The sequence below is a fragment of the Panulirus ornatus genome, chromosome 43 (genome assembly GCF_036320965.1).
Source record: "Panulirus ornatus isolate Po-2019 chromosome 43, ASM3632096v1, whole genome shotgun sequence".
Lineage (NCBI taxonomy): Eukaryota > Metazoa > Arthropoda > Malacostraca > Decapoda > Palinuridae > Panulirus > Panulirus ornatus.
In genome coordinates this window covers 28723901-28746486 of record NC_092266.1, presented here as the reverse complement: position 1 = coordinate 28746486, position 22586 = coordinate 28723901, and the positions used below count along the sequence as shown (strand labels likewise).

The following is a 22586-nucleotide window of genomic DNA, read 5'->3' as shown; positions in this document are numbered from 1 at the left end:
CAGGTGTGGCAAGAACAGGCCGTGTTAGAGTAGCTAGAGTAGTATATACCAGTTGTGGTAGTTTATAACAGATGGGGTAATGTATAACGGTTGTGGTAGTGTTCTACAGCTATGGTAGTGTATAGCGCTTGCGATAGTGTACAACTAGGGTAGTGTATGATGTGGTAATGTACAACAACTAGGGTAGTGTATGATGGTTTTGGTAGTGTACAACTAGGGTAATGTATAATGGTTGTGGTAGTGTACTACAACTAGGGTAGTGTATAACGGCTGTGGTAGTATACAACAGTTAGGGTAGTGTATAATGGTTGTGGTAGTGTACAACACCTAAGGTAGTGCATAATGGCTGTGGCAGTGTAGAACTAAATGGTGTTATGCACAAAAGATACAGAAGTGTTAACAAAATGGTAACGTATCCAGGAAAAATGTGTAAGAGTTATGGTACATGACGAGTGTAACTATATCATGTAGTGGATAAAGACAACTTGTGAAAATACAGGCTAAAGTCAGTTGGTTTGCGAGAGTGAGAGGGTCCGTGGACACTGGCGATGGAAGGGTGAGGAGGGCCATGGACACTGGCGATGAAACGGTGTGAGGAGGGCCGTGGACACTGATTGTGGGACGCACAAATGTAAGTAAAGCGAGCTATAGTGTCCTAACCTTCGAGAGCTAAACTTTCGTCAGCAGTCTCAGTAAGATAGCTATACTTTCACTTTCAATATTTTACTAATCTTATCAAGTTACGTGTGTTCCCATAATCTCGTGGAGCAGATAAAAGACACTTCAGTTCCTGCCGGATCATACTGAGACGTTGCAACCTGCCATAGTTCTAAAAATGCGTGATGACGAAGACACGACTCTTGCGCGACGGTCTGATCCTTGAAACTAGGCTACCCTTCGTCATGTTGGCCTAGGCTACCCTTGGTCATGTTGGCCTGGCTAATGACCCGACTTTGAAAGGTCAGCTCAAAAGATGCTCCCTGTCATAACCAAGGGGTCGCACAGGTCGTCCCCTCAAGGATCGTTCCGTTGTGTTCAAGGGTTGTGTAGTTGTGTTCATGGGTCGCTTCGACATGTTCCAGTGTCCACGATCGTGGAAGGTCACGAACCGTCCGCCATTCTGCCAAGGATGTGTGATTTCTATCATAATCGTGATACATCTCTATCACAGAAGATTGCAATCCGGATAAGAGGCAAATGCATTGAGGTTTTCTTAGAGAGAGAGAGAGAGAGAGAGAGAGAGAGAGAGAGAGAGAGAGAGAGAGAGAGAGAGAGAGAGAGAGAGAGAGAGAGAGAGAGAGAATAACTCTATAGATCACATAAACCCCAGCGTCAGAAAAACAGGACTATGAACGAGAGGGATGTTGATGTCACGATAGCGGGTGTAAATGATGTAATATTTTCCCTCATTATGGTTGTGATGAAATACCTCCACTGTAGTTTAAAAACAAAGGCTCACTCAAGAATCTCCTAGCGCTCGTTACCTTGGTGCATTACATGATATCAAACATGAAAATATCTTTATGAAACTATCATTTAACTGTCAAAAAAATCGTACGTCCATCCCCGAAAATTAAAGATTAAAAATATCTATCGCACTTCATCTAATCAAAAAACTTTACCAAAATGATATTCAGTCGTTATCTCGTTATTCCTTTATATATAGGAAAGAATCAAAATTTTCTATTTGAAAATCACAAAAACAAACGGTAAAAAAAAAATCACACACACACACACACACGAATATAAACACAAGCACACAAAAGTCAAACACAAAGTCAGGAAACATAAAAACACATCACAAATATACATACGAGGAACTTACAAAACACATAAACACACGAAGAAAGTCATATATGTAAGCACACACACACACACACACACACACACACGTACGCACAACCATGAATATAACCAAAGCTGGAGCCTGCCTTGGCTTATTCGTAGGTTGTCGCAGTCCTAAACACTCCGTATTTCACTCGTAAGTTTAGCATCACACGCGCAATCAGGTTCGCTTCAAATCCACTCTGGTAGATCATATACAAATCAGAAACAGCAGCGACCTCAGCTAAAGCCCTTCGGGGCTCTTTACTGACACATATGCTTCAGTATATTTTCAATCCACCTTAAGAGTCCCATTGCTATAACTGACAAGAGATCCATTTCTTATTTTTCCCAAGCTCTTGTCAAAGGCAATGTCAAATGCCTCCTTTCAATACAAAAGTATACAGCACAGGACCTCTTTTTAATGAATCTAATAGTCTTCTTATCGACGCAATTTCTCCTTTACAAAAGTTCAACCATTCGCTACATGATATCTTTTCCAGCGTTCTACAGTCCGTATCTCCCAGTAATTCTAGTCTCTAGTTAATATAGCGTTTGTCCTATCACCTCTCTTAGAAAGAGGCACGACCTTTTCCTCATACCACCCCACTAGCACTAAACCCTCTTCAAATAAATTCATATAAAGTGGCCTATCAAAAGCTTCTGCAACCCTCCTAAATACACTGGCCAAGACATCACCAGAACCATGCACCTCATATAGATCTACATATTTCAGAAGCAAACGTCTGTCTAGCGTATATGTCTGTCAATATATATATATATATATATATATATATATATATATATATATATATATATATATATATATATATATATATATATATATATTTGGGTGTATGTACGTATGCATGATGTATGTGCGTATGTATGTATCTATGTTCACGCAATTCCTTTATTTATATATGAAAAAGATGTAATTTAGGTAATAAGTGCATGTAACTAGTGCATGATACCTCTTACATGGCATGAAGCGTATGGAAGCAAGCCTATCGGTCAATGTGAAGTAATAATTGCAGGCATTAGCTCCTAGTTACGAGTATTACTTATATGGCTGTTTTTACTACTGAAATCCTATACAATACTTTAGCTCTGTTAGTGTGAACACTGGGTTACTAGATATGAAATGTTAACATATACTGCCACCACTAGATTTAGTATTAACAATAGTTCAATACTGATGTTTACGTCCCTCCTACAATCAATACTTGATTTCTGAGCCAGAAATCGTTTGTTGCACTGACATTCTCAAAGCTAACATTACTTACTCCTAAAACTAATAAATATGTTGTCTGTCAGCTATAAAATTTACATTTAGAAATGCTATATTGTAGAATATATAGTGTATCACATTTTCCATTCTTAAGTTTCCGAGCATTTTGTACCACTGTTTTAGCAGGTTCAGATGACTTGTGCATGCTTACTGAATGCTTGCTTGAACGTTAACTTTCGGTACAACTTGTCAGAGATCAAAACTGCCACGGACCTCTAATGCGAATATTGAAAATGCCAGGCGATTATCATTTCAGTCAGTTTTCGTCGTTCGGTGCTTTTGGCCATGGCCTTTATATATATATATTTTTTTTCCTAGCTAAACGTCAAGAGATTTTCCTTACTAAAGGCATTAGTCTGACTGGCGGTTACTCACTAACTCAGAACCATACATACTTCTAGGAAAAGTTGGAACTTATAGTACAGAACGTATATTTTCTTAGCTTACGCTTTCCATGTGTTAGGAAATTTAATGGTGCTGTTACGTCACTGAGTCAGTGAAGACCTGCTCTACACATGTATCTGGACTATGTAGATGCAGTCCCTTTCTATCGCTCTATGACCAAATGTTCGTTAAAGGCAGGCGATAGTATGCGGGAGGCTTTTCAAAACTCCAAACTTACAGACAGTAATTCTCTGTTTACCTTTAGTTTAGAATGTTTTCTTACTGAATAACATGGCCTTGCATACCGATACTCATAAGTCCAAAGGACTTCTGGGCTTCCTTTATGTGGCGGTTAGCGATGCTGACTGTGGTTTCATGTACGGGCCCGCCCAGGTTCGAATCCTGGGTGCGGCGGTCGGTCCATCACAAACCGTTCATATATATATATATATATATATATATATATATATATATATATATATATATATATATATATATATATATATTAATTTTGTCGCTGTCTCCCGCGTTTGCGAGGTAGCGCAAGGAAACAGACGAAAGAAATGGCCCAACCCACCCCCATGCACCATACGTCCACACACGCAAATATACATATGTACCTACATAGCTTTCCATGGTTTACCTTAGACGCTTCACATGCCCTGATTCAATCCACTGACAGCACGTCAACCCCGGTATACCACATCGAATAGAGTGAATTGGATCGATGTGGTATACCGGGGTTGACGTGCTGTCAGTGGATTGAATCAGGGCATGTGAAGCGTCTGGGGTAAACCATGGAAAGCTGTGTAGGTATGTATATTTGCGTGTGTGGACGTATGTATATACATGTGTATGGGGGTGGGTTGGGCCATTTCTTTCGTCTGTTTCCTTGCGCTACCTCGCAAACGCGGGAGACAGCGACAAAGAAAAAAAAAAAAAAAAAATATATATATATATATATATATATATATATATATATATATATATATCGTAAATGAAATGGTCATATTAAGATTAGGGCATTCAGATGTCCATGCCGTCTCAGTTATCATAGAAAAAATACTTATAAAACTGTTGAGTTAAAGGTAAACAGTGAATACTTTTACCACCCTGTATATACGGAATATCTTAGGCGTTCAAGTATTTCCTTTTACACTTTTACGAATAGCCCTTTTCCATGAAAGAAAATGTATGAATGTTGTATGTTAAGGAAATTCTATGTCGTAAGGAATTTGTTTCTCACTTTAGGTAGTAGTGAAATATCATGAAAGCAACTTTTCTGTCCCGTTTCGCCTCATAAGCGCAGCAGAAATATCTCCATAGTAATCACAATAAGTCCACTTTCATGACGGCTGTTGGTTTTCCCGAACCCCTAGTTCAGTGTAACGTTCTCCACAGATATACAAGTAATGATTTCCAAAATTAATCAATGTAATTTCAAAATTGACGCGATGAGCATGTTTTCCCTTAGGGTACACGAATCACTGCTTCATAGTGGTCCAGGACTGAAATATTAGAACAAAAGCCTAACAGATTCATAAAGACATGTCAAATAAGCCTAATACCTTTGAAGGACTTGATAACTAAAAGATTACATAAAATACAATTATGAAAGTACCGTCTAGAAAGAAGTCCTTTATTCTTAACCTCATGAACACGACAATGCGAACCTCAAAAGGTTAGGTTATCATACCCAAGGTCCAACTGTCGTGGTCAAGGTTTGTGTCGTGCTCATGGGCTTAACTCTTCCGCCAGGATTAGCAATACTAAGCATCAGCCGTCGAAAGTTACCAAGTCTTTTGAGACAGGTTCGAAAGACTTCTGTTACCACTGACACAAACTGAGAACGTTTTGTAATGCGACTCATAACCGAGTAATTTCTCGTATGTGGCTTTGAACACCGTGACAGTCGAGAAAAGAGACTGGCATTGGCGGTAGAGATTGCAAGAGAAATCAATATGAGCCGGTGATAATAGACGTGTGTTGGGGTGACAATGGATCAACTGAGTTACATACTCCTAGTCGAGATAATTTTGGTAATTAAGTGTAATAGTAATTGACTGACTCTAACAGTGTACCAGTGAAAGCCATTATTAGAAAGAAAACCTAAAAGCAGTTCGAACTTTATATATATATATATATATATATATATATATATATATATATATATATATATATATATATATATATAACAAGGTATACAAAGTACACTAGTAAAAACTTGAAATAGAAGTAAGTCTAACGGGATAAACAACAAGCACCTTGACTTAAACATATCGTTAACAGTTAAATACTAACTTTATTCGGGGAAACAATCAGATAAATAAAACCCAAAAATTTATCAAAAAGCACGGGAAAAAAGCGATAAACCTGCCAGATAATACCCAAAAGCTGCTGCAACATATCAACACAGTGGCACTGGACTCTTTATCAGTGACCGTGAAAATCAGCCGCGCTGACAACGGTTTACGAGCACTGTGATAAATGACTTAAATTAGTTTTATGCATTTCAGAGTACGCTGTCCACTAATTCAGCCATACGGTGTTAAACCAGGCGCTTTTCTTCTTCCTTTTTATATATATGACAGGTATTTTAATGGTTCTGACTTATGTAACCTACCAGTCGATAGCTAACAAATCAACCAACGTTATTTCGTTTCGGCACGGTAAATATTCACACGCAAAACGCTAGTTATAGGGTTAAGTGAGAGGGTAGAGCGCTTTGGATACACGGGAGGCTAGGGTGTGTTAGTACATAACTGTGATGACCATCAGGTAAGACCGCAGCGAACATGCTGGCACGCCCATAGGGCGTTTTAGGTACACTAAGGGTAGCACGATTTTAACAACCCAGTGGTTACACTGAATGCATGAATCTCTTTAGTAATCTTGAGGTTGGGGGAAAGTGTTGGGACGAATTCCAGGTGATCTGGAACATCATCCGCTAAGGAGCATACACTGGTATCCGTCAGGGCTGGTACTGCCAGCAGATGAGAGCATGCTTGTGAGAGATAAATGCATGTGGGTACTTAAAAGGCTTTTTTTCATTATCAATTAACAAAGCTGAGGAGAATAGTGACTCGTAGTTTTCTTGAACAAGTTATGAGGTTACAGTCGCTCAGCCAGCGGGAACACCTCTGATTCCAGACAAATTACCATAAAACTTAAAAACGGGATTTAAAAATGTAAAGTTTTGGTCAAGACTGAGCAAAAGACATTCGATTAACATGGGGAAAACTCGATAACTTCCATATTGAAGACATTACTCCTGGTCTCCACTTCCAGCTGACACTTCTCAATGATTTAGGAACTAACTCAATGTGTCCTTCGTTACTTGTTTCTTAAATCTCTTAAAGGGGGACTTTCTCAGCTGGGAAAGCCGTACTGCTATAAACGTCCCCACCGCACAACATGTTTACTTGCTCTGACGCTGGCGTGTGTCTGTCTTGTGTCTAGCCTAGCCCTCCAGAACTCCAAGCCAAAAAAATAAGTTCAGTACTCAACAAACGCTGTTCCGCGACCGGGAAATTTGTATCCCCCTTTAGGACAATATGATCTAAATGGTACCTTGCGAATCTTTTAAAGATTTTTGTCTGAAATGTGTTGGATCATTCTGGAGAGCGAGGCCCCTAACTCTGCACCTTCTCCAGTGGGCAGACGGATAAGTCACAAAATCTAGAGATCTGTATTTTCTATACAAACTTAAATATATTCTTGGAAAAATAAATAAATATTTGGATATTTATGCATGTTTTCCTTATGATACCAAACTCCTGAGTCCCACTTATGCAAAATTTTCATTGGAAGAAAAATATATATATATTCTTCACGAACCTAAAGGTGTTGTACAAGGAGTCCATATATGTAATATTGCACAGTGTTTCTCTTTATTGCAATGAAGTGGCTGCAAATCTGTCTTAAAATGCTTCTTTTGTCTTAGTTAACACTAAATATGACAATGTCACACTTGCTTAATGGAAATAATTAAGCTTTTACTTTTTCTCATTTTTTGTAAACGTGTGTCTACCATGAGTTATATTTTTGCTCACTTACTTTGGCAGGTATATTGTAAATGTGGGTATGGTGCTGCCAAGACTTAAATGTTAATTATCTAACTCTAAGGGATTTTCTACATGAATATTTTCCCAACCTTTTGTTTAGAAGTTTGCACTCAGCCTGTCTGCCAGTTCGGTACCAGCGGTGATGAACAGTAAGGCAGGTGTATGTGACATCAAGAATACAGTGTTTCAGTGACTGGAAGAAACAAATGCTTATGTATAAACAGATATATATATATATATATATATATATATATATATATATATATATATATATATATATATATATATATATCCCAGGATGTGGCTAGCTCAGTATCAGCAAGAGGGGACTGAATACTTCAAGTTGATGTATGAAACCCTTGCTAAAACTTCATGCAATGCCAAAAATCAAACCCTTTCAATGTAGCGTTCAACTGCTCCGACTCACCGATGCAACATGGACACCAATTACCAAGCAATGATGTCGCTACAAAGCATATCAGGAGTGGATGTTGTGTTATCCATCTTGATAGGCTTACAGTTAGTGAAGCCCGGTAATAAGCCGGGCAAGTGAACACAATGGAACGTCAACGAAACGATCACTGGTGGGAGAGAAGACACGCCTGACAGTGCGACTCAAGAATATCAGAGCATCTGATTAGCCATTCATAAATCCATAATATTTTCAAGCCTTATAAAAAATGTGAGTGAGAAAGACTTGTCTCCTGCTGAAAGATCGACACTCTTGTTTTAAATTATTGTTCCTAGCTAAGCAATGTACTGTTTCGAAGAAAATGAAGCATAGGCTGTTGAGAAAACACGAAGAAATATATCGCGTGGTACACTCAGTAACGTTCACTTGTGCATCATGTCTACTGGCATCAAGACTACATAGACAAGGTTACAAAAAATCTCATACATCATCCAGCAGTAAGCTATGTGATCATATAAAAGCCCATTAATATTAACACTATGACTTGGTGAAGGAATACCATTCCTTGTGGAAAATGTTCTCTGTTAATGAGCATATCACCTTATTTACTACAATACCAACTCAAAGAGGTTTAAGCTTCCAGTTAAAAAATATAGAGAGAGAGATTTGGCCACGCTCTTGTTACCGTGACCCAGCGTAAGGAATGAACTTTTTTCTCGGAGGAACCCAAGATGGAAGACTCTGAACTAACTCTGTACATGGGCAGGAGGAGGAGAGAAATGCACACTTCTGGATAAAAGTAAAAAAAAAAAAAAAGGGGGGCCTTCCAGACGTCAGCTTCAGAGCGATTTCTAGGTCAGCAGGCATTTTTAGAAATCCAATGAATACGATAAGAAAAAAAGGTATTTTTCAACGCGCAAGAGATATCACAAATACAGATGAGTAAGAGATATCACAAATACAGTTGAATAAAAAATCTAAACATTGACCTGGTCTTGGAAAATTGGATTATACATAACATCTATAATAAGTACACGCTTCTAAGAATAAACAATGTGACATATTAAAGCAAAAGATTAGGACGGAAGTCGTGGTATTGCGGTTAGCGTTGCATACTAATACGGCGGTCACGGGCCTTCCGGGGTCGAGAGCATAGGTTGAATCCTGACAGTCGGTCCACAATTGAGCCCAGCTAATCATCCTCCCTATATATATATATATATATATATATATATATATATATATATATATATATATATATATATATAACTGTGACGAACATTCAACATAAGAACTCTCGTGAGGCAAAAGGCACATGAACAGTACAGGGATTAGTATTTTGCTAAATAATAGCAGATTCGGGTCCTCCGGGCACTCGTCTGTTCTCTCCTGAGAAGGGATGAGGGACTGCTGACCTTTTTAGCCATTGACCTTTCGGCTCAGACTTAAACTAAGCTGACGCCCCGACAACAACAGAGCCTAACCACACCCTCCCTCCCTGGGTACCACTCTCTCATCATCACCTTCCCTCCCTCACCACCACTCACTCACTCCCTCACCTACATCACTTCCTCTCTCCCTGATTACCACACCCTCCCTCCTTCAAACTAATGTTCACAAAGGTGGTCAAGACACTCTGACTAAAGAGGACTGACGAGTATGACTAACTAAATTTCATATTTTCCCCCAACATTACATCATTTATCTGTCTTTTTTACTTTAAAAATAATGCATAAATCTGTCTTTAGATTAAGTTTTCATGTGGCATCAGATACGACTGACTGGACGGCCAAAGCAGTACCAGAGGATATAACAAACTCTGCCATTCCTAACCCTCACTTATTACGTTCATCCTGTAACAACGTACGAGGTACAACTGGCAAACAAGCAAATTTTTTCAATCATATCAAAAAACATATTGTAAAAATATCTTAAAATCCCTTAGAAGTCGGGGGTGAGGTGCGGTGTTAACGCAATGCCATGGAACTTAGTGGATAATAAGTAAGTTACTGTGAAGTTACCAGGTAAGTGTGCATGATGGAGACATAGGACGTAAATAGTAAGGTTCTCAGCCACTGTCAGCAGAGATAAAGAGATACAAACACCCTCCATGTCAGCGGCTCATGTCCTGACACATCCCAACACAAACACCTGACATTTCTGGCTTGCTGCAACAGGCCGGACTACACTGGATTTCACTGTTTACCTGTCAATTCTTTTTTACTCATACTTATTTCATGCTGGTTTCTAATTTGGTCTATAATTATTAAAACAAAACCGGTGCCGTATGTTTGATCGACAAGGAAAATTAGTTCTCTTTCACCCATAGATCAGAGAAAAATCTGATAACTTATTCACCCAGTCAATTGTCAACAAGAATCAATGAATATCTTCTTGATCTCACCACGATTAGTGGGACCTACATACACTACCGTCCTCAAATACACCTGTAACTACCCTGATACGCTAACCTATCCGAAAACCAACAATCTTCATTCGGAAATTCCTATCATCTTTAACTACGATCATCACGCCCTTCCCACCCACCATCAAGTGCACGATTGCATCTTATGTAAGGGTTAAGGTCCGCAGCCGCCAGCCCTGAACGTTAGCAAGAGTACAGTATTGCCTCGCTACCTCCTTCCATAACATGCACAAAAACTTCCCAGAAACGCTACTCCCCAACCTCGTCCCTCACAACACATTCTTATAACAAGAGTGATGCACTTCCCTCCCCAATTCTCGACCGCTGATACGCTGCTTTCCACACATCGTGATACACTTCTCTCTCCACACATTCAAATCCACTTTCATATACTTTTCTTCTCACGCACTACAACTACTACTCGTACTTTACACTAATAAACCTTTCGTTACATTTCTTAAGCACTTGAAGCTGAGATCAGACACACTACTTCCCTCACCCACTACACCTTTGCCTTGATAATCTACAGCTTTACACACCTTAATACACTAGTCTATACCCTGATTACCTCTCCTCCTTTCTCTTTTAGCTGTAGGTAAAAAGTAGCCACCTACCAGGTACTACCCGCATGGGTGGGTGGGGAGGGTTAGCCAAGGATGCGCAGCAAGGCAGGTCTTCAGTGGCTGTCAAGTTTCCCTCCTTTGACATAGGTAGATGTCTCTTCTTTCCGCCTCACCCACAAGTGAGCTGCTGGCTTTCAGCCCTACAACATACAGTCTCCGTTTCACACATAACGCCTCACAACACGCAACTCACACGACTCGTTATTCTCAACTCCAGATTCTCCTGTGGTGAACTCTACACGTTGGCCTTGCCTTTTAGCAAATTCTTGTCTTTAGTATGAAATGAGAAGCATTATTCTCTCTCTCTCTCTCTCTCTCTCTCTCTCTCTCTCTCTCTCTCTCTCTCTCTCTCTCTCTCTCTCTCTCTCTATCATACAATCAGGTTGTTACACAACTCTCCCCTCGCACATATAACCACTTGCATCCACTGACCTACTCACAATCATAAGCGCTGCTACATTTACCCAACCCTCATTGATGTACACACACACACACACACACACACACACACACACACACACACACATTCAAGCTCTACCCTCATCACATACTTACAAACATAATCAACTTTGGTGGCTTATGGTTAGACGTAACAAGTGGAGTGCCGCTGGAGTTTTGTCTTTGGACCAGTTTTTTTTCTGATACTCTAATAACAAGTTGCGTTGGAAAATATCAAACTTCACAGACGAAATAAGACCGGGAAGTAGAACTGCAACGGAAACTGAAAGCCTACAGCTGCAAGCTGACTTGGTAAATCGATAGATTGAGCTGACAATTAGTGAATGTATTTCAATACTGACAAGTGCATATTTTCACGCATCCTCAGGTGACAAAAAGATAAACTACACTGAATCTTTGAATGATCGAAATCTAAGGATATGAGGAACAATACGTGCGATAATCTCTAGTGCTGAAGTAAAGTTAATCAAGCATTACACAAAAGCAGTGAAAAAAGGCGTAGATTATTTTATGAGCATGTCGCTCAAACTCGGATAAGCAAACTAATCCTTACTCTACTTAAACTTTACAAAGACGAAGCAAAACCTAGAAATAAGAACAAAATGAGTTCCGATGCTCGGAAATGATTATATAGAAAGACTCGATCACAAATTGTTTGCCTTATGAAAACATACAACCCGAGACCTAACAGTTTTCAAAGAAATAATGACCAGAAATATCGTAATTACGTTAAGGGAAGATGTAAGGCAGATCTTTTTATTTTTCAGTGGTAGTTATAGAACACCGAGACTGATTACTGTTATTTTCAAGTCGAAAACCTAAACTCACATCGTCCAAAAATTTACAATGTCGATTATCAGTGAATAAGTCTGCTCACAAATAATAACATATGCATATTTTGTATTTTTTCTTTTCGGAGTTGATCCTGCGGATGAAATTAGAAGTGTTTTTTTTCCATCGACACTTTCCTATAAAAATTCCAATTTTCAGTAGACGCTCTATATACTCCATGGTGTTCCTTCATGCTATCTTTTTAGTCGGCTGATGTGCCAAGGTCGTTATTTGAACTTTCTTGTTTGAAAATAAGTTTGACATTCATTTTCCCTTTTGATGTATATTTGCATTTCTATCCTATCCACATTAACCTGTTTCCCGATCTCTTGCTACCACAAAACTGGTTCAAAAGAACCAACCTAGTGGTATGCTGCTGTTTGCATTTCTGTACTCTTTGTACGATCTAGCACAACATTAGGTTATGTAGCACCATGCCTTGATATCGTTTGCAATAATATCTGGTCTTCACTCGTACCGTACAGTTAATCTATGAAGAGCAAACAAAAAACGAGATCATTATCTGCTGTAATCCATTGTGTGACGCGCGTCGGTCTGTTCGACGTTACCTGATGAAAAATCGTAACAGCAGTTCTTGCCTCAGAACAATTTGGTCACCATTCCGAGTCCTTCTCCTATATTGAAGGAGTACCAGTTCAACATGAGTTAAGATGTCAAAGGAACCCGGACATGCTGCTGCCCGTAAAACTTGCCTAAAATACCGGGGTTGGGATTCCGTATACTCAAAGCACGGGTATATACTCCATATGAGGATTTAACTATCACCTCTTTGCAATATTTAATATCAAATCATTCCAGTATTCCAAAACTATTGCATTTAGCTTTGCAGAGTTAATCATACGCTCTCTGAATCAAAGAGCATCTTTTTCTTTTTAGAAAGTAGATGAGATAGTAATTAACAATAACACAATAACGATATGACAACTTGCGCAAAATGAAAATGAACGAATCGTGGTGTACAGCCAGTCTCTTTTGAAGGTTATATTGTCAAGCAGATATGGTTTAGTTTAGACATACGCTGGTGCAACTCTGTCTCCTGTCCAAGGTGGCCTGGCAGTTTAGCAAGTCATCTGCTATCACTGTTCTGAGCTCGCCATCGGAGGTAAATTTAATTGCTCACTTGATCTCGATCCCATATCCAAAGGAAATAGTACAGCAACATATACTGCATGGAATCAATGAATTTGTGTTCAGTTAACCTACTTTACGCTCTTAAGGCTACCAGATTTAACAATAATTTCATTACAAAGCAATACAGTCACTGGATAAGAAGACTAGGTGTTACAAAGGTGCTATAACATTGAAAGATGACTGTTGCTGTGGTTGACAGGGTCGCTGATCCAGGTGTTGGGGGACAGGCCCCGCTCGGCCAAGAGTCGCCTCGGCCAGTTCAAGAGTGAGAAAGAAGCAGTACGTCAGTGTTTTCTATTCAGGTAAGTCTGATCCAATCTTCTCTCTGCATATCAAGTTTCTCAAATATTTCAAGCACCAGAACAAGACAGTATAGTGAGAACTGGGAGATGTAACAGGGTAAGAAGCACAACCCATAAAGGTAACTGGAGGAAAAAAGGCCTAAGACAGACAACAAAGGTAAATAATCTATATTTTACGTCTCCTACGTTCCCACAAGTGTCACAGTCACCCAGCATGAGAAACGCAAATTACTGTTAACTAACCCTCATCACTCTCCCCCTACAGCAACCATCTCATCGTAGCGACGAGAACCTCTGGTGGAAAACTGCACCTGGTGTCGGGAGTGGGAAAGGTGCCACTCAACGACGCTACGCTCATTGAAGATCCAAACGAGCAGGGTAACCAGGATGACGATGGAGGTAAGCTACCTTTTTCGCACAATTGATTGTGTGTCATGCAATACCACGTTATCCACAATAGGTTAGGTCTTCAGTGACTAACACACTAAAGTGAGGGATGCAATACGTTCTGCGTTACTAGAAGATTAAATGCTGCATCTACATTCAAAAAGACATGTTCGACCTTTAAGAAATTCTATAAAAACCAAATTAATGAAAAGCAGCAACAGTGGGAACAATGTAAACAACATAGCTAAACTAGATTAAGAATGTTGCTAGTAACTGCTTTAGCTGTAAGAGGCAGTAAAATCCCTTTCTGTATGACAACAGAATCGTCGGTGTGCTCGTTCTCCTCGCAAAGCAGCGGGGTGAGCGACAGCTCAGCGGCCACGAGCAGCGGGTCGGGCCCTGGCAAGAACTTCCCCGTGGAGCAGGCCAATCTAGACTTCAAAATCGTGGTTGAGCAGAAGTCTGGCCTCCCTATAACTCTTCATCTTGTGGCACCCACAATGCAAGAGAAGCAAGCCTGGATCAGCGACATTAGTCAAGTATATTGTTCCATATTCAAATAATATCAGTCATGTTATATTTGATAGGTATAATACTGAGTTAATATTGAAGTGTAAGTAGGTATTGGCGCACATTACACTTGCTAACAGGTCACTACTCTTTCCTTCAGTGTCTGGACAACGTGCATTTCAATAATTTATTTCGTTCCTCGATGTCGGACACGTCGTCGATAACGATGCCACACTGCATAAAGAATGACCCCAAGCTCTTCCGAGATGATGTCGATATACGTTTTTCACGGACACTCAATTCCTGCAAGGTGAGTCGTGGTTATGCCTCCATCGGTAAGGGCAGGTCTGTTGGCTCCTTCAATTGAAGAGCAGGAGCCAACAAACCCATTTGACAATCATAAAAAGGTATGGAACCATATCATTGCCACGCACTCAGAATTAAAATTCACGATTACGAAATCAGATTTGACCAATCAGCAAAAAAAAGGGGGGGGGGGGAGAAGCAGTAGCGAACCAAAGATGGTGCACATGTAATATGGAACCTTTAAAGACTGGGTATTCGAATCCGGGTAACAGGTAATATGTAAATACGCAACCTTAAGCTATTTTAGATATACGAATACAGCTTACAGGTAATGTCTCAAGCTTTCGCAAAGTCTGAACAATTTAGACTACGTTTTTCTTACACGGAAATAACAATAAACATTCATTTTTCCCTGGCAGGTGCCTCACATCCGATATGCCACACCGGATCGGTTGCTGGAGCGTCTGACCGACCTGCGCTTCCTTTCCATCGACTTCCTCAACACATTCCTCTTGACGTATCGAGTCTTCAGCGACGGCATCTCTGTTCTAGAGGCCCTCAAGAAGGTGTACTACAATCCCGACGTCCACGACCAGACTGCCGACTCCCGTGACTCTTCCGTTGAAAGGTCAGCTTTGTTTTGCGGCGGCATAACTAACCCCCGGAACAAACTAAATTCGCTAAATTCTATCAAATATTGCGAGACAGTAATACACTTGTTATCAAATAGTGTCCTATCATTAAAAAAAAAAAATCCCTAACATAATCTATGTATGTCAACAGATCTCCGGAATACGTATCATCACCACCACCAGACCTCGATAGTGGACGTAATTCGCCCAGGCGCACGTCCACTTTCAGTGCTTTCTCCGGTAAAATCTATTCAAGTGATCCTAGAACGTTGTGTAGATTAACACATAATGTATATCAAACCATCGATCTCATGACTGTGCGTGTCAAGAGCGCGTGATATCTCATCTGAGCAGACAGATAGCAATGTTCAAATTAAGTGTACTTTTGCAAGTTAAAAGACGACAGTTAGGTTTTCAACTACCTTTAATCAAATAAGTGTCAAACCCTTCAAAAAACACGAACGCATCCTTTGTTGTCTCACTGAAGGGATCTCATATATTTGTTGTTTTAAAGTGTTATGGTTATTTTTTGCGTTTCGTAAACAAACATAACTTGTAATGTGTGGCAGGCTTCGAGTTGGAGGCGCCGCGCGACCGGTGCTGGACCTTCGACGCTCAGGTGGCCAAAGCATCCGGGAACCAGCACTGGCGGTGGTCATATAGGCGATGTGAGTTAAATGTTTTCACAATATTTTTTCAGCAGTCACAACAAGACCTCGTAATTTGCATTCTTTTCGTATTTATATCTCTAAGCCTCTCATATCCACTGATAAAAGTTTATTTCTCTTTCATTATCATATAATACGGTTCAAGTTTCATGTTTATGAACACATATTGTTGTATCACATTAGTAAAAATCCTTGTTAGAGCACTGTGACTGATGGAAACCAACAAATGATCCCTTCTGAAAGATATCAGATTCTCATAATCATGCGGATGGCGAAGTCTTTCTTAGCATGATACACGATGAGACCGAACAGGCATGAAATAAAAAATGGTGAGGTTATAATATATATATATATATATATATATATATATATATATATATATATATATATATATATATACTCCACAGTCGAGGAGGAACAGCGGGAGCAAGAGGAGCGTCGAGCCAGAGAGGAGGCCACTGTCTATGAAGCCTCTCCTCACCTCAACGACTCTTCCATACTTCCAGTCAGCGCTCCCAATTCGCCCTTCAGCCCCAAGAAGGTCAGCATTTTTTTTTTTCTTTCCTCGTTGAGCACATGTAATGTGGAGGCACTTTCTGTAAGCGCACGTTAGCTTTAAATCTATGAACATACAATCTCTCTCGTACAGACGTAACTCGCACGACTCGTTTCTCGTAACTATACTTTCCTGGGGTAAGCGCTACTTGCTAAATTTCCCTTAAGGCGGAAAAGCGTCGTAAATACTCGTAAGTACTTTCCATGTGAAACAGGGTTCCCCTGAGGGAATAGGCTGTGCCATACTACTGCCTTGGGCGTCATGCGTGAACGTTAAGATATCAGAACCTTTTCATTCAAGTTAGTTTGTTGGAATACATTAGATTAAGTACACAAATTAATAATTGACAGACGTTACGTTATCGGAAATTCAAACGTTCTGTTGTATGCCTAGGTTTGCTGGGTTAAGGTTATATCTGTGCAAGTTAGACAAGTCAAAAGCAATTCTTTAAAGATACGATATCATAACGACATCCTGTGCTTTTAAAGAATGCACCACCGACCTAAAAGGTCAACAGTCAGATATTATACAGGATACCTGGACTGAAGCTTTAAGAGCAAGCTGACTAGCCTGACTCTACTTCAAAAAAAAAAAAAAATTATCTCTATCGCTCAGTACTCCAGTTTTAATGCAAATAAGATTACCCAAGTATTTGTGGAATAGCATCAAAAACAGGAAACAATTCACAAGCGAATCCTAGAGAGCATACAAGTTAGCCATAAAAGCTAACTAAATTATTCATCAAGGAGTCGAATGATAAGTAAATAAAAATAAAACATAAGGTTCTCATACCGCTTACAGGAAATGGGGCTTACCTCTTTTGGTGCGTTTTCCTATCAGTAATCATAGATACACGTTTATCCTCTTGCTGATTGCGCTACACTGAATTACAAGACTGTACATTGATAAAGCATTACACTGCATACAAGTTTCACATGGTATGGCTCTATTGGTTCACAGCACGACGAAGTTACGTTGTCGTCCGTCCATCGTCACATATGCAACTCCGGTCAGAAGCATGTATCACTTCGCCTCAACATATCTCTTGAATGAAACAAACATGCCAGCTTAGTCACTTCGTACCGGTCTTTTCAACAGAGAATGATAATCTCATAAAAATGGGAAAAAGCAAAATATCATCTTTGAGTAGAGAAGGCAAAAATACCTGCAACTACTTTAACACGCGTCAGGTACTGTTTTTGTGTCAATCGGTTCCGAATGAGTTACCCTGTGTGGCCTAAACTGTCCCAGTAGCCTGTTAAACTATTGTGGTTGAATAGAGGAATATAACCGGTATAAATTAGTGCCATTACTTATTTCATCTGGGGAGCCCCATATAGTCTGAATGAAATATAAAAGAAAGAAAAACAGGGTTGTGGAAGATATTTTATTGGTTTAACTTCGGTAGCTTACCGGAGCAGCGGGGCTGAGGGGGCCTTTTCCGTGGACGGCACCGATACCCTTAGGGTGGGTGGGGGATAATTTTGTGGAATTTGCATCGCAGACATTTGTCTGTACAGACCATGAAGGAAAAATGGGTCAAACAGCGTAAATCGCGAGGACATTTCCACGTTTGCCTGACTTTGGCTTGCAGGAATAAGTATTGGAAATCTAATTTTGGATATCTCGTCGCTGTCTTGTCTTAGTTGATAGGCGGTGAATAAGCTTTCTTGCACAAGTTCTATGTATGATACCTTGTTGGTAGAAGGCATGATACTCTATACTGATTCTCGTGCAGGTGGTAACAATCAGGACGGACGACGACAATAAGTTCCTCACCATCCCCAAAGGTCGTCGTAACGTTGGCTCCACCTCATCTGCTGAAACCCTCATTGGCGAAGGTAAGCTTTCCAATCAACAATATATATATATATATATATATATATATATATATATATATATATATATATATATATATATATATATATATATATATATATATAGGGGAGAAAGAATACTTCCCACGTGTTCCCTGCGTGTCGTAGAAGGCGACTAAAAGGGGAGGGAGCGGGGGGCTGGAAATCCTCCCATCATTTTTTTTTTAATTTTCCAAAAGAAGGAACAGAGAAGGGGGCCAGGTGAGGATTTTCCCTCAAAGTGCCAGTCCTCTGTTCTTAACGCTACCTCGCTAACGCGGGAAATGGCGAAGTTTGAAAGAAAAAATAAATATTTATATAGTCTTTTCTGATACAACTCATAACTTCCGCCCCATAGCCGGTGATTCATCCCAAATTCAAGGAACTGCCCATATGAAATATGAACATCTTGTCCATCATTGCATTGAGTATAAGACACGCATGGGTTACTTCGGGCACTAGTCAGCACCAGTCTGTCAAAGAGTATTTTTCTGACAAGCTGATTTTCATGTATTTACACCTTATTACTGGATTCATCGACTTTTTCTGTGGAGGAATTTTTTTTTTACAAACATTGAGACAAATTATCACTTCTCGTGAGTGCAAAGATCCGTTTTAAATGTACTAAGTCCATCACGCTCACAGGAGAGCTCATATCCTCATGAAGTCCAGGCAGTGTTGAGGTAAAACAGTCAAACCAATCAACATTAACTAACCTTAAGCAGGAGGCTCTCCTTCCAGGCCCCAAGTGCTAGCCTGACTTACATATAGGTATTGAACTTCAACGTAACCCAGACGTGGTGCTAAGAAAACTCCTTGGTAAGATAACATTCTAACCATTGTGTTGACTTTGATAACTAATAATAATAGTAATAATAATAATCGTTTTCGGTGTTGACGCTTATATGTGAGGTATAAAAGAATTCTTAAGAGTTCCTATTATAAAATCGTGTTGAACATTATTGTTGGGTTTTGCGGCCATCGACCCATTGAACATTAACACAGACCTAAAATCAACCATTTCTTGACCACAGAACTGAGTTTGAGCCAGCCTGACAGTCCGACAGACGGGTTCATGTCATCCTCGGTGGGTGGATCAGGGATGTTGGGTTTCTCTGAGTGGCGCTTGCCCTTCGAAGGTGAACGTAGTCGGAGTCGTCGGCCCTCCCGCATCTTGGACGCCATCACCTCTCCACCGCGCCCCGGTTCCATGCCCAGACGCTCGCTCCCACGCAGGATGTCCTCATTGGAGGAGCGACCTCAGGTCAGTGGTGGCCACTTGCATGCATGGCTTCAGAAAATAGGCCAAATATGAATTGTTAAGTAATGGTAAATAGGCTATTGATCGAAAATACTTGGTTTACCTGATACATGGAGCCAGAAATTACTTATGTTGGTATCTTATGGGTCATGCAATTAGGCATCAACACCTGAGCTCACTGCTGAAAATCTTTACCCAGGTATGAGTTTGTACCTTATATTTGTTCAACATTTCACAGTCGACCTGCTGTCTGTCGCCATGGTGTTCCCAAAAACAGGTTTTCAGAAGGCAATTTCATTTCAGGAACCAGTATCATTGAATGATATCTGAAACAGCTGCTTGGATCTCTAGGTTTCTGAGTGTTGAGAGGGGTATATTGCAGATATTCATATATATTATTAGCTTTTTTTCACTACAGCAGGACTTCACTCTCTTGGAGTGGTACCTCTTACACTTTCTTAAAGTATCATACACATCCTTTAGACTTGTCTGTACTGACTATGTTCACAGTATCCTCTCATAGCTTGTATCATAAATCCACAGCACCTGTTACTGAAGAGATTTCTTCACATCTTTTGTAACTAGATTCTTACTTGGTTTCAAGGTATGTCATCTCATTGACCTGTCATTACCTAATTGGAAGAACTGTTCATTATTTACCTCATCATATCTCATTCAGAAACTCATACATTTTCAGCATGTCTCCTCACCCTCTTTCTTCTTCCATAGTGGGTTATTCATTAGTTTTTAGCTCCTCCATAAAGCTTGGTTCCCTAACTTTATGTTGCCCATCTCTGTACCATTCCCAGCAGTTTGTCCTGACACCTCAAATGGGGTGCCCAAAATGGTGCTGCTTACTCTAATTTGAGTCTGATATATGCTGTAAATGTTTTTCTGAACATCTTTTTCATGTACTTGGAGGCAATATTTCCTGCTTACCAGATCTGATATGATGATTTGAGTTTAGGATTGGTACTGTATATATATCCCCCACCAGGTCCCTTTCATATATTGATTCTTGACATTTATTTCCTTGTATATTTTTCCGCCAAGAAAATGGATGAATAAAAAATATTTTCTGAAAAAGTAGGGTTCTAAGTCCCCAAGTCCCCCTTGTTGTCCCATGTATGCACAATATGTATATGTCTAAAGCAGTACTGATGCAACCAATTTTGTACAGTTGCCATGTCTACCAATTAAAACACTGATATTGTAAGTGTAGCACAGTCACTGTGTGTAATCATCACAGTGTTGATTTGCCCAGTGTATTGCACTGACTGTGTGGGCCCCTTACATCAGTGAAATGCCTAGTATAATACAGTAAGTATGTATGCCTCTCACACCAGTGAGATGCCCAATACAGTACAAGAGGAGCATGTACCAGTCACATCAGTGAGATGTGTGTGCTCCTCACATCAGTGAGATGCCCAGTGTCATACAGTCCTCATACCAGTGTGATACTCAGTACAGTATAGTGGGTGTGTGTGCCACTGACATTGTTGAGCTACCAGGGTAATTACTTATAAATGTACTGTGCTGATTGGGAGTTGACTTCACTTGTAGAACCCTATCTCGTGAATGTTTTCTGTTGTCATGCAGATTCTTAAATTTATTTATGCTGTCTACATCAGTCATGTCCAATGTCATCTTATTCCATATCCTGAGTTATCTTGTTCCATTCATCCATCACTCATATAAAGTACTTGTTTACATCTTTTTTAACTAGTTTCTTTCTTAATTCTATGTAATGTCTTCTGGTTGCACTATCTCTACATTTCATGAAGGACTGTTTGCTGTTTACATTGTCATTCTGTTTCAGAAACTTAAAGATTGTTATCAAGTCACCCTTTGCTCTTCTATTTTTTGTAATTGACTGATTTAAAGCCTCTAGCCTTTCCTTGTAACTCACCTCTCTTAATTCTGGCACATCTTTGTTGCCCACTTCCAGACCTCCTCTGTTAGTGGCAACTAAATTTGAGAAGCACATTAGTTTTGATCTTGTGGAGTTTACATGTATGACCAGTTCACTAAATTTTTCCCTGTCCATAGGCTTGAAAGCTATTCAATTATTTGCTAACACATAGTTTGTCTCCTTAACTATTCTCCTAATACAGGACTCTGGTGACAGGTTAGGGATGATGGTGCCTAAGTCTTTTTCACACACAGAATCCTGAAGTCTGTTTCCTGCTAGATGATTATCATATTGAAGCCTTCTTTCACTCAGTCTCATCCTTCTTACTTTACATTTACACGGGTGGAATTTCATCTACCATGTTTCAGACCATCTTTGGAGTCTGTATAGGTCCCCTTTAAGTTGATGTAATCCTCCTCACTTTTCACTTCCCTCATGACCTTTGCCTCATCTGCAAACAGATTCAGGTAGGCCATACCATCAGGCATTGCAATGGATATGTGTGCTTCTCACATTAGTGAGATGCCCAATGTAGTAGAGTGTGTGTATGTCTCCTTAATACTAGTGAGATGCTCAATACAGTACAAGGTGTATATGTGTAGTACACTGGGCATGTACCCCTCATACCAGTGTAGTACAGTGGGTGTGTTCCCCCCAGGAAGGTGACATGTTTAGTGTTTTACATTGCGAATTAATGTACCCTTCACACCAATGTGATTACCAATTTAGTA

General features: G+C 39.9%; 2 protein-coding genes across 4 annotated transcripts in view; one reads left to right on the top strand and one right to left on the bottom strand.

Moving 5' to 3' along the window:
- Positions 1-22586, bottom strand: part of LOC139762465 (coiled-coil domain-containing protein 130 homolog) — a 143352-nt gene that overhangs the window by 89365 nt on the left and 31401 nt on the right. The window contains exon 1 of one of the 3 annotated variants that reach the window (XM_071687375.1): positions 17642-17818. The exons of the other annotated variants lie outside the window; for them this stretch is intronic. The gene's annotated coding sequence lies outside the window, so the exon portion shown is untranslated. Of the gene's footprint in view, positions 1-17641; positions 17819-22586 lie in introns of those variants that run through there. 3 annotated transcript variants of the gene reach the window in all.
- The window catches only part of LOC139762463 (ras-specific guanine nucleotide-releasing factor 1-like), a 112264-nt gene that overhangs the window by 73027 nt on the left and 16651 nt on the right, over positions 1-22586 (top strand). The window contains exons 11-20 of the mRNA XM_071687371.1: positions 13665-13767; positions 14033-14166; positions 14476-14693; positions 14825-14974; positions 15390-15598; positions 15754-15842; positions 16172-16270; positions 16678-16811; positions 18565-18667; positions 19717-19946. Coding sequence (XP_071543472.1) covers positions 13665-13767; positions 14033-14166; positions 14476-14693; positions 14825-14974; positions 15390-15598; positions 15754-15842; positions 16172-16270; positions 16678-16811; positions 18565-18667; positions 19717-19946 — 1469 coding nt within the window. The remainder of the gene's footprint in view (positions 1-13664; positions 13768-14032; positions 14167-14475; positions 14694-14824; positions 14975-15389; positions 15599-15753; positions 15843-16171; positions 16271-16677; positions 16812-18564; positions 18668-19716; positions 19947-22586) is intronic.